Source organism: Lemur catta, chromosome 4, assembly GCF_020740605.2.
Source record: "Lemur catta isolate mLemCat1 chromosome 4, mLemCat1.pri, whole genome shotgun sequence".
Classification (NCBI taxonomy): Eukaryota; Metazoa; Chordata; class Mammalia; order Primates; family Lemuridae; genus Lemur; species Lemur catta.
Window position 1 is genome coordinate 19,687,410 of NC_059131.1, and position 16,842 is coordinate 19,704,251.

The window sequence follows — 16,842 nt, forward strand, 5'->3', positions numbered from 1 at the left end:
TAGGCTGACGCCACAGCACTCACTCTAGCCTGGGCAACAAAGGGAGACTCTGTCTAAAAAAAAAAAAAAAAAAGCCCTGGGCAGGTTGCCGTGCTCTAGATTCTCCTGCAGCCACACTGGCTTGGCCAAAAAATGCAGAGAAGGGGTGCAGAGGTCAGGCTCCAAGAATTCAGAGATGACCTCCTTCCTTCGCTAGTTCTTGCTGACGTACAATCATCACTCTCTCCCTCTTCTACGGCTTGAGCTATAAAAAAATCTTCCACTTCTGGTTTTCATGGATATTCTTGGATAGTTTCTGTTGCCTAAGTTGAGAAGAGCTTGCCCCAGAGGCAGCTCTACCAGGTCACCTGAACCAGGAAACAAATAAGGCTTGAATTTGGAAGAGCCCCTTTTTTCAGTTACATTCCTAAAGTACCTACAAAGGAAAAAGTGAATTTTTTCTAAATAATTATAGGCTTCTTATCTTTCCATCCTTTTAATCCTCCAGGCAAAACAAGACAGGCCTGAGTCCAGAGGCCCCTAGCATAACTTTTGCATCTGTCCTGTCATGTACACTCCCTTCTACCCTGATACAGCAACTTGAACCCTGGGGGTATCATTCTCCCCAATTCTCTCTGGAGCCTCGCCCAGGTCCATGTGAAATGTGGTAGCTTCAGTGGATATCTCTGGCCTGTCAAAGTAAATTCCCAGGCTTAGAATAATAGCTCGTGGCCAGATACCTAAGGTCCATACTGAAAAGGGAGTTTTATGTTCAATACCAAGCCTTGTGGACCAGAGAAAAATCCAGGGCAGTAGGTCTAAGGCACGTTAGGAGCCTTCATTGTCATCATGAGTATAAATGAAGTCTGGGCAGGCTGGGAGAGGCTGGGGTCTGGCTCTGGCATCACAAGCCCTGTTCCTTAACTGGGCTGGCCAGGGCAACAGGGGAAAGAGGACAGAAGGGGTGACTTGGCAAGTTGGGGTGAAGGTAGAAAAGGAGACAAAGAACGTCCCAGCCCCGAGCCGTTGGGATGTGGGAGAACAGCTGGATTGTGGCTGGGATCTCTGAGGAGATGGCCTCTGCCCAGGCTGAATTCCTGGGTCTACCAGGGACCAAGTCTCTGCTGAGGGGCCCTGGAGAGCTTGTGCAGAGCTGCTCTGGGAGCTAGACAGGGCCAGGCGGGGGCAGAGACCAGGTGTGGGAGGGCATGAGCAGTGTCTCCACAAGACCATAAGTCTAATTAGAATGCTATTTCTAAAATCAAATAGCAGAATCCTTCCTCCAGCCTCAAAAGTGGAGATCTCAGAGTAGCAGAAACTGTTCTGACAAAGGACAAGTGGGGCCAGAAAGAGGTCAGACTAAGCCACACGGCATGACAAGCCTCTCTCAGAGGGAGAGAGTGCACCCTGGGGAGCACAGTGCTGTCCACTGCAGACATGGTGGCCACAGAGACTTGAAGCCATAGCACTAGTCCCCTTTGCTCCTCTCTTCCGCAGAGGAAGAGACTACCTGTGCACGGGAGGTGGCTCTGTATCCTCTCCAGGGCATGGGGCAGGGTGGACAAGAGCAGTTGGAGACAATACAGGAGCCCAGATTCTAGGTCCAACAGCAGATTTTATTCCCTAGGAACAAAGATATGCAGGGAAGAAACTCCAAAAGGAAGCGGGCGTGGGTGAAAGAGTGACACCAGGGTGGCCTGCTTCAGAGTCAGGTAGATGGCTGTTCCACAGTGGACCCAGTCATGGCCCTAGTTTCTTGGATCTACTTTTGCCCCGTCCCCAAGTGTCCATCTCTGAGGCAGATGATAGAGGCAGTGAGGTGGAAAACTTGCCTCCTCTACACAAAGGAGACAGAGGTACCTGTCTATTCCCAGAGGCCCAGGGACGCCAAAATCTCCCTCTCAAGAATGGAGGTAGACAGATAAGAATGAGAGGGGCTTGGGTGTCACAGAAAACATTAAAATAATCACAGGGGCCCACCATGACTGGCAGAATCGGTGCTGAAATGGGAGTGCAAGGGAAGCAACAGCTGGCCAAGGCAGCTTTGAGTTTTGTGGTAGAGACAGGCAATCTTCCAGATTGGGCCCTAAAAGGGCTCTGGCTCTGTTGAATCAGAAGCCATTATCCTTTTCCCAGAGGATTTGCTTCTATTGCTACTTCTGACACGATCCTGCCCCCTGCAAACCTGGTCCTTTACAGATTGGCAAGGAATGAAGAGAAACCCTGCCCTACCCTTACACACTCGAGATGTGACAGCTTCTACTGCAGGCAAGAACCTCTAAGAATAAGGTCCTTTGGTTTGGGCCAAGTCATCCAGGCACATCCTGCAGAACACATCAAGTGATTCATCCCTGTACTACAAGGTAGCCTCTGGCTGCTGCCTGGCAGAGTGAGGACAGAGGCGGGGTCCTGAGTCCACGTCACAGGGAGGTCTCCTGGAGGATGAAGGTGGGGCTGCTTCCCTGCTGAGCCCAGCCATCCAGGGCTACCACTTCCTTGTCTTTGCTGTCACTCAGCACACCATTTGCCATCTTCTCTGGAAACAGGTCAGTGTCCACGGGGAGGTCCTGGGGACACAAACAGCAGAGGGGGTGGAGCTGTGGAATATGGGCACGGGTGGTGAAGGGATTCACGCAAAGGTCCCTGCTAGAGGGAGCTAAGCAAGGCTGGGTGGGGGAGGGGAGAGCAGGGGGAAGAAACGGAGGAGCAAAGCATGGGGGAGGGGCTTGAGAGGGATGGGGAGGGGAACAAAACACATCTGTGGGCTGAGCTCCACACCCCCCATCTCCGAACCAGTAAGGCCCTATGGTAGCAGCTGGGACAGCTGCTGTGGAACAGTCCACACTTAGCAGCTCCTCAGAGAGAGGGGCACTTGGGCAGGGGGAAAGGAAAGGGGTGGAAGGGAACCGGGATGGTCTGGTGGCATCTGCGAAGGGAAGGGAGGGGATCGTTTGGATGGCAGGGACTACCTGGCTGTAGCTCCTGCAGCAGAGCCGCTTCTGACAGGACAAGGGCAGCAAGGCGAGGAGTCTTGGCAGCACTGGGTAGATGGTCCCAGGCTTCAGGGGCCGGCCCCGCATTCCCCCTGAAGGCAAAGGCGTGTCTGAGTCTCCTAAGTGGAACTGTAGAATCGTCCAGAGCAGCAAGCCCTCTTCTCCCTCTGGGGCCCAGTGGCCCCAGCCCTCTCCCACTCCTAGATCTCTGTGAGAAGCCTGACTGTCACGGACACCTGAGGGCTCAGAGGGCAGGGTCCCCTCTCCCAGCAGACTGCAGAGTCCCCGAGAGCTCTCCCCCAGCCCCTCCTGTTCCTCTGCCCCACAATCCCACACCCTCACCGGTGAGCAGACTGATAGTCAGGCCCACGACAATGACTGTGGTGGAGTTGTGGGCACTGTACCACATATAGGACAGGGAGTAGAGCCGCTGCAGCCCCGTGGGCCTGGGGAGAGAAGAGAGGGGAGGACAGTTAGTTAGCAATTTCTTGGAAGGGTGTCCCTCAGGCACCTGACTCCGCCTATCTGCATGGTCCCAGAGTCTTGGGATCCAATACCCAACATTACCCTGAGGCCTCAGGTGGCCCATGCCTTGGCAAGGCCCCTGTGAAATCCCTCAAAAATGAGCTCCTATCCCCAAGGAGAAAGACAGCAAGCCCCGCCTCACTTGGAGAGGGTAGTTGAGGGCATCAGTGTGGTCACAGTGGCAGTGGTCAGATTGCTGGGAAGGGAGAAGCTGGATCCATTAGGGGGAGAGGCTGCTATGCTGGAGCCCATGCTGGTCACTATGCTCCCGATGCCAATCCAGAAGGCCATGATGAGTCCAGCCAATAGGCCCACGATGGCACCCTGCCCAGAGACACAGTGCAATCTCCTGTCACAAGACCAGCCCTCCCATCCTTCACACCAGTCCCCAGATCGCCTGGTGAGAGCCCTGCCAACCCATTCCTCAGGCCCATCCCACTGCACATGACTAGGGAGCCAGATGCATCACTCACAGGAGGGTTGGCACAAGGAAAGAAAATTCCAAGACAGAAGAGTCCAAGCAGCGGCCCCCCAACCATGCCAAAGATGCTGATTGCTGCCTGGGAGGACAGGGTTGAAGGGGAAAAGAAAGAACACACAGGCTCAGAGACCCCCAGCCTCATGGTAGAACACAGCCACCCACTATTGCCTCAGAGCCCCACTTATCAGATCTGTCTCTTCTACCTGGAACCACAAAAGTCATGAATCCAGAGGGCAGAGGTGGTTAAGGGAATGTGCTTTGGGTCCTCCTCTGAGGCTGATCCTTAGATCTCTCTGAGCCCAGACATCCCAGGAATGACCCTAGGGCTTTTAGCTGCTTGAGAGTTTGTTCACAGTGAAGGTGGTCCATCAAAGGGAAATTTCTGACACCTGCCCCTCTTCCAGTCCTCTCAAAATAGCTGCCTTCCTCAATTTCCTGTTTCAATCAATTCCTTTCCTCCCTTAAAAATTGCTCCCGCCCCCCCAACAGTCATTACCTGCAGCACAGGTCCCATCTGGGAGGAAATATAGGCCATTCCCAGACAAAGCAGCCCATAGCCAAATGCTGGGGGGGAGGAGAAGAGAGGAAACAAGCAGATGTGAGTTAACACAAGAAAAACAGTTAAGCAAGGCCCCCTGCCCAGCCAAACTGCCACCTCTGTGTCCCTGGAAACAAGGGCATACTACCTGACACCCAGCTCCAGACCCCTGCCACCAAGTCCTCACTCCAACATGACTCAGAGACCTCCCAGGAGATGTCCTGAGATGTCAACAACCAGGGAGTGAAGGCTGTGTGCTTCACTGGGCAAGTGCTGAACGCAGACAAAGCAGGGGTTTCACAGCACACTGAGGACAGCGGTCAGGGTATAACTTAGAACGCAGCAGACTGAAGAGATGAGGAAGCATAATCTCACCGAGGCTTCTGGAAAGCATGATGGCCCGGGCTTCAGTGAACTCAGGGAACCAAGGTCGAATCAGGTCTTCCATCGTCACAGTTGCCAATGAATTAAAAGCAGAGGATATGGTGCTGAAATGGAGAAAGAGAAGTAGGAGCTGTGCTGAGTCTGGGGGCTGAGACAAGCAGAACTAACACAGGACTCTACGGAGGGACTAACACGGGTTCTATACCCTAAAGGGGGAGAGAAAACCCATACTGCCAAAAACCTCCTCACAGCTGGAGCCAAGACCACCTTAGAGGGGGCCTGGAGGCAAGGATATGGTCCTTTCCTGAGGGTGGGTACAGGTTTTGTTCAGGTAGATCGATTCCTGGTATTGTAAGAGAAGAACCCTTAACCAAAATATGGGTATCTCCTGGGAGCTGTGCTCTGTCCTGCACAGATGAGCCGTCCCATGTTATCCACAGTGGATGGGTACAGTGAGAAACTCAGAAGAATCCCCTCCTCCACCTGTCACCTTGTACCAAGAAGGAGTCAGGTGCACCAAGCCTGAGGGAAACGGTCAAAGGAGGTACCTGAGGGAGCCACTGAAGAGGCAGGCAACAAAGAGCCCAGGCAGGCCAGGCAGGTCTTTCAGGAGATCCATCACGAAGTACAGGACGAACTGCAAGCAGAGCAAAGGCCAGAGCATCCTCAGAGGGGATGCCTTCCCCAGTGTCTCCACCCCAGCAGTGTGAGCGCTATGATTGTTGATGCTAGGGGCTGGGATCCTCACACGCTAGATTGCTAGCATCTCAGAGTGGGAAAGGATTTTGCATCCATCTCCCACCCAGGGTGACAGTCCTTTCTGTAACCCACAGACACTCCTCTTGGGGGCCCCGGTGGGCCACTCACAGGCATAAGAGGGAGCCAGGGAGGCCTTCTTACCTGGTCAGCGGATGCCTGAGACTGCTGGGTGCTCATGGTATATTTCTGGTAATAGGCAAACATGACCAGGCCAATGAGACAGCCCATGCCAAGGACCACCTGCTGGCAGGGGAACACCGCGTAACAGGACCTGCAAAAGAGGCCGGTGCCAAGGAGAGAGATGGTATTCACAGACAAACTCAGCACATCCCGACTCCAGTGAGTGTGTGTGAGCTCTGGCATCCTGCCTCACCCCAATTACCTCCGGGAAACCCATCCCCCAGCCCTTGCTCAGAATCTTCCTGTCCCTGCACTCACAGTACAGCAGCCTTCTCCGTGCGAGAACTGAGGTAGCGCTGCACCTGGGCCTGGTTCACCCCGTACAAGGAAAGCATCATGAAGACACCCCCGAAGGCCAAGGTCCAGAAGGTATGCCGCACAAAGGGGTCCGGATCCAGCCTGTAACAGACATCACTTGGTCACCGTGCCATAGCCCCAGACAGAGACTCAGCCTTCCTGCTCTCCTGGCAACATGGGTCGGAGGACAGGAAAGCAGAGACACTACTGCTAGGGCCAAGGGCAAGAAGCCAGGTGCACTCAAGAGACAGTGCAGCAAGTTAGAGGGAGGGTTCCACTTCTCTGTTCCCCAGCGCATTCCAGGTACTCATCCTAGGTAATGTCCTGACCCTTCTTGACATCAGATGGGCACCTGTGATCACCCTTCATCTCTGCAGGGCCAGCTTTCCACTGTCTAGTGTTGCACCTGAAGTTTCCCAGACCACCCTCTGCTTACTACAGCCCCGAGAGCAGGCTCTAGGATGGGCAAGCTCCCAGGCAGTGCAGACCCCAGCCAGGGGAAGGGATATACTTACTCGATCCCAGAGATGCGATCATGCTCGGAAGCCACGGCCCACACATGCCCCAAGCCGCCCACCTTGGTTGACCCCACGATGATAACTGCCAGCTGCCCTAGGAACATGACCAGTGTCTGGAACACATCTGTCCAGATGACGGCCTTCAGCCCACCCTGCAGGGAAAGGACAGCACACCACCACAGAGGTCTTCTAAACCATCCACCGTAAGGACACAGTGCCATCAGCAAGGAGACTATACTGCTACTGGGGGTGTAACTGCTCAGACCCCGTTGACATCATTTCCACCCCATCCTCTACTTTCATATGTCAGCCCTGCTCCTAAATCCCACCCTAAATCTCATCTCACCACATCCCACCCTAGAATTTCATCCCATCTCCTCACCTAGATGTTTACCTCATCCCTTCGTTTCCTTCTCCTCCCACCGGCCCTCCTTACTTCATCCCTTCCCCTGCATCCCCCAGAGCTTACTGCACTTACCAGAGCAGTATAGACAGTACAGACAATGCCTAGGGTCAGCACGGACAGCCACAGATCAAAGCCAGTCACTGTAAGCAGATAAAAGTCAAACTCTAATTCCTGGAAGAGGGTTTGCCAGGGAGAAGCTCCAGTAGGGCAGCCAGGTTACATCATAGAGATGAAGCATTTGGTCATTAACAACGAAATAAATCATTCACCACAATGGAAAAAAAATGATTGCAGAGCTCCACTAAGAGGTATTGATTAACCAATTTAGATGAAGCATGGTAATGTCTGAGTAGCTTTCAAGTGATACGAACCAAGCCTGACTCTACCTCTGATAGAGACCAACCCAAGGGCCCATGCATTGCATTCATTCCCCGTCCAAGGTCGGGAAGATTCATTTCTGCACTCTCCCCTCTGTCTGCTCCTCCCAAAGGTGCAAGGTGCGTTCCCAGCCTGCCATGGCTGGAAGCCAGGGGCTGTGACTCCTCACCTGCATTGAGAGCCAATGATGGTGCATAGAGCACAACCCCCATGTAGATCACCTGTTGGATGTGGAAAAGAGAATGTGCCAGGGAGAGGAGACAGGGGTGGGAAGAGAGATGAGGAAAGATGGACCTCAGCTCCAATATGCCAGCAGCTTCCCCTCATCTAGGCTCACTTCCCTCTCCCTTCCCTTCCCAAATTCTGGCTTGCTGCCACCACGGTATCCATGCTAGAACTGAAAGGAATGGGCAAGCAGGATGCCTCTGGGTGCTTAGGGAATGCTGACCCTAGCAGGAACCCTGCCAGTCTGACAGCAGGGAAGGCTCCAACTCCCTCAGCATGCTTGAGTTCAGGTTCCCCTACCATTCCCCAGGCTCAACTTCTTTTGTTTGTTTTTTCCTTTTCAAATCTACACCTGCCTACCCAGGCTCAATTGCTATCCTCATTCTACTTACCATCTGAAAGATGAAGGTCATGGTTCCACAAACCCGGACAGTTTTATTGAATCGGAGCTCCAGGTACTGGGTATACAGAAAAAAGGTATTCCTCCTGACTCCACCCCCACCATTCACATACAACTTCCCTCAAGAGACTCCCGAATATCAGAGAATCCAATGCATACCCACTCTGATTCCCACTCAGCACAGCACTCTCCTTCTTCCCCTACTCTCATCCCCCCAACCCCAACCTTATCCAGAAAGAACTATCAACACAGGTAAGTTTCTGTCACTGTCATTAGATGGAGGAGATCCAGGGTCCCAGATCCTTCATATGTGCCCTGTTCCTCTTCTGCATCCCTGTCCCTCATGCCCCCATGTGCTCCTCCCATGCTCACCTCATAGGCACTGGTGAGATGTAGGCGGTAGAAGATAGGGATGAAGACATGTGCAGGAATCAGCAGCCCCAGGAAATAGGAGCAGCCCAGGAACCAATACTGGGTCCCAAATCGGTATATCTCAGCCGGCACACCCAGGATGGCCACGGCTGACTGGAAGGTGGCCAGCAAGGACAGCGCCACAGGAAGGCAGCCCATTTTGCGGTCTGCCATCAGCAGCTGGCCAACAGTATGGCGGCCCCAGCCACGAAACGCATGGTAGAGCCCGATGGCAAGGGAGAGAACCAGCAACAGGATGAATACCACGTAGTCCACGACGGAGAAGGTGGACATGACCATGCTTGTGTCTGAGGCTGGGCAGAGGGGTGCTGAGGTGCTTACCCCTACACTGTGTCTATGATCTGCAGCCAGTTGCTCCTCCTGGGCTCTGGGCTGCCACTCAGCTGGGCAGTGGTGGGCAAGTGGCTACAACCTGGCTCCCAACCACGGTCTCACAGTCCTCCTCCTCTCCCAAGTGACATTGTCCAGGGTGAGCTGCAAAGGAATCGGCTTCTAGTCAGGCCTAGCCTGCCTTCATGGCCAACCCCCCTCAGGTCTTGTACATTCCAAACCCATGGGACTTGGCCCAGCCAGTGTGGTGGCAGCCCTGGAAGGTCTGGAGCCCTGTTATGGGTTTGGGAGGGGACTGATGTAAGGGGGCAAGCAACAGAGAGAGACAGCCAGGAGACAATAATTTGGCCAGGACCTTTAGGTATGCAGAGTTATGAAATTCAAGAACCTTCCTAGGTCTCCAGCTGAGCAGCAAAAGAAAAATCAACTCTAGCCTAAGTTTCTTCTCAAAATAATTCCCTGTTCCCATTTGCAGGCACAGACCCAGTCACTACAATCTCCTAAGCCAGCAGAGCCCAGCCTGGCGCCACAGCCCAGCAGGGACGAAGACACAGAGACTCATGACAGCAGGGCTTCTACTATAACCCTGGCCTCAACCTCTACCTCCCATGATCCTGTGTCACCCTCCTAAGTGATCACCAATGAGACTGCCTCTGTGGCAGCCCCAAACTCCATTCTAGGCAACTCCAGGCTAACCACCCGGTGCCGCTTTCTTAAAGTTCTCCCCAACACCCCTAGAGAAACTCTGCCATCCACCTCTCAGCCCCTCTATCTGACACACCACAGTAAATAGCAGATGCAGGAAGAGCAGTGGGATTCAAAAGTGAGAGGGGCAAGGTGAGAGGGAGCCATGCTGGAGCCAGGGGTTCAAAGTTATGATTCTAGGGCTATTCTGGAGAGGAGCAAACCAGCCAGAAAGCTGGGGGGCAAAGGGACCAGCCAGGAGAGTGGTCCCATCCTGCTGGAGGTAGACACCTACCTGGAGAAGCAATCCCTGTTCAGAGGCAGAGTTGCCTGGAACTGGGCAAAGGCTGAGGATCTGGCTCTATAAGTGGCTGAGGTGAGATCAGGAATGGGGGTGGAATGAAGCTCAGCAGTCATTTGTTTTGGCCCCTTAGGGTAACCAATCCCTGTGATCCAAATGGCCCTATCACCCTATGGCCCCCACCCCCAACTCAGCCCTTGAGGCTCCAGAATAGGGAACAGGGAGCTCACACAGCTCACACAGCATTAAGGAATGCTCAACAGCATTCCTAAATGAATTAGGCTTTCAGCCTAAGTCACTCTTGGCACTCTGCTAGAAGGAGTTGGAAAAGAGGAACTGAAGGAAAACAGGAAAATTGATTTTCTAACTCCTACACAAAAAATATTAATCCTCTAAGGATATATCCCCAATCCTCAGAAGAACAATGGTACGATGGCAATATTTCAAATCTTAAAGAAATCTTTGGAAATCACCATTACAAACACCCCCCCCCATTTCACAGACAAACACACTAAGGCCCAGATGGTTCAAATGACCTTTCCAAAAGCACAGAGCCAACTACTGTCACAGGCTAGATTAGAACATAGATCTAGTGATTTCACCATCTATCCTGCTCACCATGCATACCATAAATACCTTACTGGTATGGGGAAAAAAAACACCAGAGAATGCCATGAATTTAGGTGGCCTAACATGGTAACAGTTAACCTTTATTGAACACCTGCTCAGTAAGCTAGCAGTGTGTTAGGTCCTTTGTAAATATTAATAACAATAAAAAATAATGACAGCTAACACTTTCAAAATATCATGGCTTAGGTTAAAACATGAATAATCTCTAGTTCTCACAAGAATACTGAGAGGTTAAATAACTTGCTTAAGGTTATGCAGTATGATACAAGACAAGGGAGAAACAATGCTGTCTGCAGTTGTGACAGATGATTCTACAGGGCCCTGTCCTCACAACTCCCAGTACCAGGGTAGGAGCAGAGTGTTAAACGTATTCAGTCACTCACAGGACATAGTTTAGATTTCAACTAATCAAGAGACAGATTAATATGAACCATGTTTTCTGTTCTTGCCCACTAGGAGAAAGATCAGGCTATCTTCTGGCTGAGGAGATGTCGCCTAGTTGGCAAGATATGGTCTCATGCAGACTAAACCTGAACTCTGAACCTCGTGGGGCCAGTAAAGCAAGGAAATCAGACCTGGCAACTCTTGGATCACATGTTCTATGGAGTCACAAATGCTAGAGCCTAGAATGAGGTTCCCAACAGGCCATTCTGGTTTAACCTAAAAATGCCCTGGGCCTCTGTACATTGCAACGCCCTGAGTTTTCTCACTTGTCCTTGGCAAGGTTTTATTGTTATACTAGAGATGATGGGAAGTGCTGGAGAGTAAAAGGGAAGAAGATGTCTCCTGTAGGCAAATAACATAGCACTAACAAGTTAGTCGTGTGTACAGGCAGGTGCTTGGAGAAAGAAGAAAGGCCCCAGTACAAGACGCAGCTGTAGAGAAATGGAGACCCTCTACTAATGGGGCTTCCTGATAGAATTCTATTTGCATGATGTGTAAAGAACCCTTCCAGGTGGCTGAAGAAAGAGCTGGACAAGACAAGAAAAACCTGACCCAGTAACAAACCCTTCATCCGACACAATTCTAAGAACAGAGTGGTGATCCAGATCTTACGGACTTGCGTCTCTCTGAGTGGGAGCCAAAAGGAAGAGCTCAGTTGTTTCGCTGAAACTGTGACACACTAGGGCACAAACAGCAGGGTGTGGGACCCCTTGTAAAAAAACTAACTCACTTTGGTCACATACTGCACTGGATAGCTTTGACTTCTACAAAAGGCAAAGGGGTCACTGCAGGACCAACTGTTGCAAAAAGATTCTGTCCTCGGGTCTAAAAGGCTTTGGGGGCCCTCATTAAAATCATAACGGCTACTAACACCTTAGAAAATTTGCCAGCCAGCTGAATGCAAATCCTTTCAGGAAATTTCGGGCAGATACCAGGGGATATGTAGAAGGGAAAAGCCTGGGTCGGCTTTAATGAGCTTCTGACTGGTCCTAACCAAAGCCAACACTCAGTCCGTCACGGAGCGTGGCTACCCCGGCGCCCTTCAGGCAGGGCCCTGGCCACCCTGGGGCAGCGCTGCCCTCCCTTACCTCCGTGGGTCAGCCAGGGCTAGGAAGGTCCCTTCGTTCTTCCCGAGATCAGCATCGTTCCCTTTTTCTGGGAAGGCAAAGATGAGGAGTTAAGTAAGCATCTATCCCGTCCCTACCTTCTCGCCAGGCTCTGGGACGCTGCGCGGTGTCAGGACTGAGATGAAGGAGACTTGGTGCCCAGGGCGTTCCAGGCTCGCGTTCTCCCGCTGGGGTTTGAGGTTTGCCCTTCGCCTTCTGCTCTTCCATCACCCTTACCTTCTTTCCTTCCTGGTTTCTCTCTTCCCTCCACGCGAGTGGAGACCACCACCTCGTCACTGGCACTTCAGGTCGTCCCAGTCCCCACTTTGGGAGCCAGCGCGCTCCGCCCCTTCCCTCCTCTCCGCCCCCGCCCCAGCGCAACTCTCCGGAGCCGCTCAGCACCTGACCACACCCTCCCGGCCCACCTGCCGGGTCTCCACACGTGGGCAACCGGAGAGCCGCGCTGCGGCGCCCGGGCCAAGAGAGCGCGAGGCCCCGCCCCCTGCCCGCCCCACGAGTCGCCGCCATGTTTACTGAGGGCAGACGGAGTGGCCCGAGCCTCTGCGGAAACACGACCTCGGCGTCCGCGCGCGGAGAACGCAGGGCTGAAGGAGCCTCCGGTCAGCTCGGGGAAGCCGAGCGGTGACGGGAAAAGCCTTCGCTAAAGGCAGAAATGGAGAGGGGATAGGCCAGTGTCCCTGAACTAGGGCCGGGGCGCATGGAGACGAGCGCTGACCTCCCCAGGCCAGAGCAACCCACAGCCCGCCCAGGCGACTGGACCCAGCCGCTGAGGCTACGCAGAGAAAGGGCGTGACGCACCGGGGCGCGGGACCGCGCACGCAAGTCTGGCGTGCCTCCGAGAAGGATGTAGGGAACCGAAAATGGCGCCTCGCTGGTCGGGGAGTATCTCGAGCCTGGCGCCTTGGGTTCCGGCCCTGCTCCTCGCTCTGGGCGTGGAAGGGGCTTTGGCGCTACCCGAGGTACAGAAGCAAGTTTGAGGTCGGGCTGAGACAGGGTGGCCGGCCAGCCATGTGTGTTGCTCGCCCGCGACTCTCCCCTTCCCATGGCCGGTTTGCAGCTTTGATTTTGTCCCTGAGAACTCCGTACCCCAGCCGGGTCCTGTTTCAGAGCACTCACGTTGCGCAGGCCTTCCATGCCCCTACCCTGCCAACGTTAAAAGACCTGTGAAACTTGATCTCCTTGTTCCTTAATGTTTGAATAACTTTAAGTTGTTCTTTCTACAGACGAGTCTAATGGCTCTTCTGCAAGCTCTCCACGCACGAATACCGTATATAACGTGTGGTGGTAGGACTGTACTTTTTGTAATGCTTGATGCGTTCTTTTTGTACCTACAGTCCTTTTACACCCGGCCAAACGGTCTGTCAGATTAAATCTCTGGAGATGGTATAATAAATATGTTCGAATAGTGATCCTCAAAGGTGAAGACCTTCACTGGGCGAGGTCTGGTACTAAGTCTCTGGTGAGCTGATTCGGCATCCGGATCTGGGGAAGAAATGGCATTTCCAAGCCTAGCCTGATATAAGGGTAGGGCACGAGCCATTTCTCTGCCCTGTGTTAGAGGAATTCTGGAGAGGTGTGTTGGCAGTTAATTCTTGACACTTGTTTGTTCTTTTCTTGGGTTTTCTTTCTGGAGTTCTAATAAGGTTTCTTTCTCTTCTACAGATATGCACCCAATGTCCAGGGAGTGTGCAAAATTTGTCAGAAGTGGCCCTTTATTGTAAGCAGACATCAGAGCTAATGCTGCATGCCCGCTGCTGCCTGAATCAGAAGGGCACCATCTTGGGGTGAGGGAGGAGAAGACATCTTTGGATACTGGATACAGGCCATTTCCTTGGCCTGGCTGCTTTTGTCCCGTTACATTCTTTTGAGATTACACCTATTCTTATGGCTTTAGCTGTAACCGTTATGCAGGTGTCTCCCAAAACTAGATCTCTTTGGCCTCTCCGTGCTCTAGTTATATGTGGGTACCTCTAGCTTCCTATTAAACATTTCCTATTAAGTACACCCTAACTTCAAACTCAAAATGTCATATTTTGCTTCCTTTCTCTTCTTTCTCTAGTCTTCCTAAATATGTCTCTGTATTAAACTTTCCGAAAACCATGTTTTTCCATTATCACTCTCTTGCTTTAATGGTATATTTGATAACTGTTGCCCTCAGGAAAAGGTTGAAGCTGTGAACCACCACAGACTAGTCCCAACCCAGTTTTCCAACATTATTTCCTATTGTCCACTCAAATCCTCCATTAGGGTCTGGCTTCAGCCAGACTTGCCTACCTCCAAAGGCATTCCACCTTTGTGTCTTTGTTCAGGCCACTCTCCATACCTGAAATTGCCTTCCTCCACCAAGTTAGGACATATCCATCCTTCAGTTCCAATATCTTTTATGTATGCTCCCTACTACTAAATCCCAGGGTAATACCTTTTTTTAAAACTTCTCTAATCCTTAGTGTCTGTATCACCCAGATTTATTTATATATTGTCCTATGATTTCTTTCACATCATAATTTAATGTTTACATTGTTTTTATTTTTGGTGATGGTCTTGTTCCCATACTACATTGTAAGCCACTTGAAGGCTAAGATACTGCCATGTGTATTTTATATTCTCTCAATTTTTGCAGTTTGTAAGCACTCAGTAAATATGTGTAGAATAAAAGAATGGACAGCAATAGATATTGAAGAAAAAAATAATGTGGCATAGTCCTTAATGTCCAGAAGTTTATGACCAGTCTGTGTTAGGAAATACACTTGGAAAAAAATTTCACTTATGTGCCTTGCATTTTTTTTTTCATTTAAAGGCCCTCTATGGATCTGAAAATCATAATATGAGATTCATTAATGTAGACAAGAAACACAAGTTTCTTCCAATGTATGCACGGATGCATAGGTATACTGATAGAACAGTGCTGGCCGATAGAACTTTCTATGATGATAGAAATGTTCCATATTTGTACTAACTATTACAGTAGCCACAGCGTGGTTATTCCATTTGCACTTGAAATGTGGCTAGTGCAAATGAGGCACTGAATTTTTAGCTTAATTTAAATTTAAGTAGCTAGTGGTGACTGTATTGGATAATGCAGTATTAAAATGTCTACCATAGCACCTAGTTTGTGGCTCTGAACACAACTATGTTCAATTACTATTAGCTGAAAGGGGGGCTGTGTAGTCAAACACAAGTCTTGCCTTGGATGAAGAAAAAGAAGGATACATATTTATATTCATTACTTTGTTTCCTCAGGCTGGATCTCCAGAACTGTTCTCTGAAGGACCCTGGTCCAAACTTTCCTCAGGCACATACTGCTGTCATCATGTAAGTGGTTAGGTACCCTCCTACCCCACAGACAAATATGGTAAAAGGTTAATGGGAAAGTCTTTGGAGATAGACTCCTAAAAAGATGGATGAATATCAATGTCTAAACTTAGGCAACCCAGGATGAGGATAAAATTACCAGTCTGGGAAGATAATGCGAATATAAACAGGGTGCTTCCCTGAGCAGATGCTAACTGTGTGTTTTGCAGAGACCTGCAAGCAAACCCCCTCAAGGGTGACTTGGCCAACACCTTCCATGGCTTTACCCAGCTCCAGACTCTGTGAGTAAGGGCATGGGAAGAGAATCAAAGAGGGGTAGTGCTGCAAGCTTAGCAACTGTGGGCTGTATTCTATGACTACTTGTGTTGTCTTCAGGGTACTGCCACAAGATGTCACCTGTCCTGGAGGTATTAATGCTTGGAATACTGTTACCTCTTATGTGGACAACCAAACCTGCCAAGGACAAAGGAACCTTTGCAATAGCACTGGAGACCCAGGTATGTTATCTCACCTCCAACCATCTGGAAACTGCCCTTCCTCCCTTGTATTCTGCACTTTAAATCAGAAAGACAAAGTTGCTTAAGTGCCTTTTGTTTAGAGTTCTAACCCCTTGGAAAGAAAAAGTCTTAAAATATATTATTGTTGATGTTTTTATTATCTGGAATCTTCTTTGCTCTACCTTTCACCTAGAAATGATTGAGAGAATCTAAATTGAAACAGATAATTGAGAAACATACCTAAGGAGATCCAGTAATATTCTCTATTTTTCTCTGGCTTTCAGAAATGTGTCCTGAGAATGGATCTTGTTTACCTGTTGGTCCAGGTCTTTTGCAATGTGTTTGTGCTGATGGCTTTCATGGTTACAAGTGTGTGCGCCAGGTGAGGAATTAGGCCTTCTAATTAGGGATAAGAGGAATGCATAGAGCAAGACCTCTCTGAGAGGACAGCCACAAGACCAGGAGCTGATAGAAATACTTAGAGGTGGAAAACTATAGGAGAATTGCCCTAGATGAAGGGATAGGTACCTTAGGAAACTGTCAGGACATAGCCCGCCGTGTAATGCTGTATGGGATGTTTTTGGTCTGTTGTTAACAGGGCTCCTTCTCACTGCTTATGTTCTTCGGGATTCTGGGATCCACCACACTGTCCATCTCCATTCTGCTTTGGGGGACCCAGCGCCGAAAAGCCAAGACTTCATGAACCACATACTGACCTAAGATCATCCTGATCCATCTTAGCCCTTCCAAGGAGATCTGCTTCCTAGACAGGCATCATGGGCCAGCAGATCCTTCTCAAGTGTGAGGCCGTTAGAAGGAAGATGGAAAATTGCACTACCCTGGAGTGGACTTGTACCAGTTCCCATTTGTGCTGTTACTTGTAATAAACACTTTTTTTCCTCATCTTGTTTTTTCTTTTTAGGGAGAGGCACCCTGCCTTTCTGTGTTTCTTGCATGGGGTGGGAGGGACCACTTCAGGGCGTTTGGTGCTTTCAGGATTCCCCTGGTCTAGCGGTGCGGAG

The 16,842-nt window shown here is 50.7% G+C and overlaps 2 protein-coding genes across 6 annotated transcripts; one reads left to right on the plus strand and one right to left on the minus strand.

Annotated features, from left to right (window-relative positions):
• Window positions 1-1,574: 1,574 nt before the first annotated feature.
• SLC5A6 (solute carrier family 5 member 6) lies at window positions 1,575-12,433 on the minus strand. Of its 4 annotated transcripts, none has more exons than XM_045549252.1 (17): window positions 12,228-12,433; window positions 11,973-12,039; window positions 8,436-8,969; window positions 8,056-8,058; window positions 7,608-7,659; window positions 7,133-7,200; window positions 6,652-6,806; window positions 6,098-6,238; window positions 5,801-5,930; window positions 5,449-5,537; window positions 4,892-5,004; window positions 4,475-4,542; window positions 3,971-4,057; window positions 3,640-3,821; window positions 3,315-3,418; window positions 2,949-3,064; window positions 1,575-2,546 (listed from the first exon to the last, which is right to left on the minus strand). In XM_045549252.1, exons 3-17 carry the CDS (start codon window positions 8,772-8,774, stop codon window positions 2,400-2,402), a joined length of 1,794 nt encoding a protein of 597 aa, XP_045405208.1. In that variant the 5' UTR covers window positions 8,775-8,969; window positions 11,973-12,039; window positions 12,228-12,433; the 3' UTR covers window positions 1,575-2,399. The 4 variants fall into 4 exon arrangements, with proteins under 4 accessions (XP_045405208.1, XP_045405207.1, XP_045405211.1 ...); XM_045549251.1 differs by having other exon boundaries at window positions 8,056-8,121; XM_045549255.1 differs by having other exon boundaries at window positions 8,056-8,121; window positions 8,817-8,969; window positions 12,228-12,429.
• Window positions 12,434-12,544: 111 nt separating this feature from the next.
• On the plus strand, window positions 12,545-16,723 carry ATRAID (all-trans retinoic acid induced differentiation factor). Of its 2 annotated transcripts, none has more exons than XM_045549256.1 (7): window positions 12,545-12,970; window positions 13,674-13,795; window positions 15,252-15,323; window positions 15,533-15,604; window positions 15,699-15,820; window positions 16,105-16,202; window positions 16,419-16,723. In XM_045549256.1, exons 1-7 carry the CDS (start codon window positions 12,872-12,874, stop codon window positions 16,521-16,523), a joined length of 690 nt encoding a protein of 229 aa, XP_045405212.1. In that variant the 5' UTR covers window positions 12,545-12,871; the 3' UTR covers window positions 16,524-16,723. The 2 variants fall into 2 exon arrangements, with proteins under 2 accessions (XP_045405212.1, XP_045405213.1); XM_045549257.1 differs by lacking the exon at window positions 12,545-12,970 and adding an exon at window positions 13,356-13,584.
• The last annotated feature ends 119 nt before the right edge of the window (window positions 16,724-16,842 follow it).

What these genes read in the sequence shown, in the direction of transcription:
- SLC5A6 (XM_045549251.1), bottom strand. Translation starts at nt 8,774, where the DNA reads ATGGTCATGTCCACCTTCTCCGTCGTGGACTACGTGGTATTCATCCTG. An exon ending in ATCTCACCAGTGCCTATGAG is followed by an intron (nt 8,122 to 8,435) that starts GTGAGCATGGGA and finishes CTGTATACCCAG; the next exon opens with TACCTGGAGCTCCGATTCAA. An exon ending in CTCTTCAGTGGCTCCCTCAG is followed by an intron (nt 5,005 to 5,448) that starts GTACCTCCTTTG and finishes TCTCCATTTCAG; the next exon opens with CACCATATCCTCTGCTTTTA.
- ATRAID (XM_045549256.1), top strand. Translation starts at nt 12,872, where the DNA reads ATGGCGCCTCGCTGGTCGGGGAGTATCTCGAGCCTGGCGCCTTGGGTT. An exon ending in CAGAAGGGCACCATCTTGGG is followed by an intron (nt 13,796 to 15,251) that starts GTGAGGGAGGAG and finishes TTGTTTCCTCAG; the next exon opens with GCTGGATCTCCAGAACTGTT. An exon ending in GCACATACTGCTGTCATCAT is followed by an intron (nt 15,324 to 15,532) that starts GTAAGTGGTTAG and finishes TGTGTTTTGCAG; the next exon opens with AGACCTGCAAGCAAACCCCC.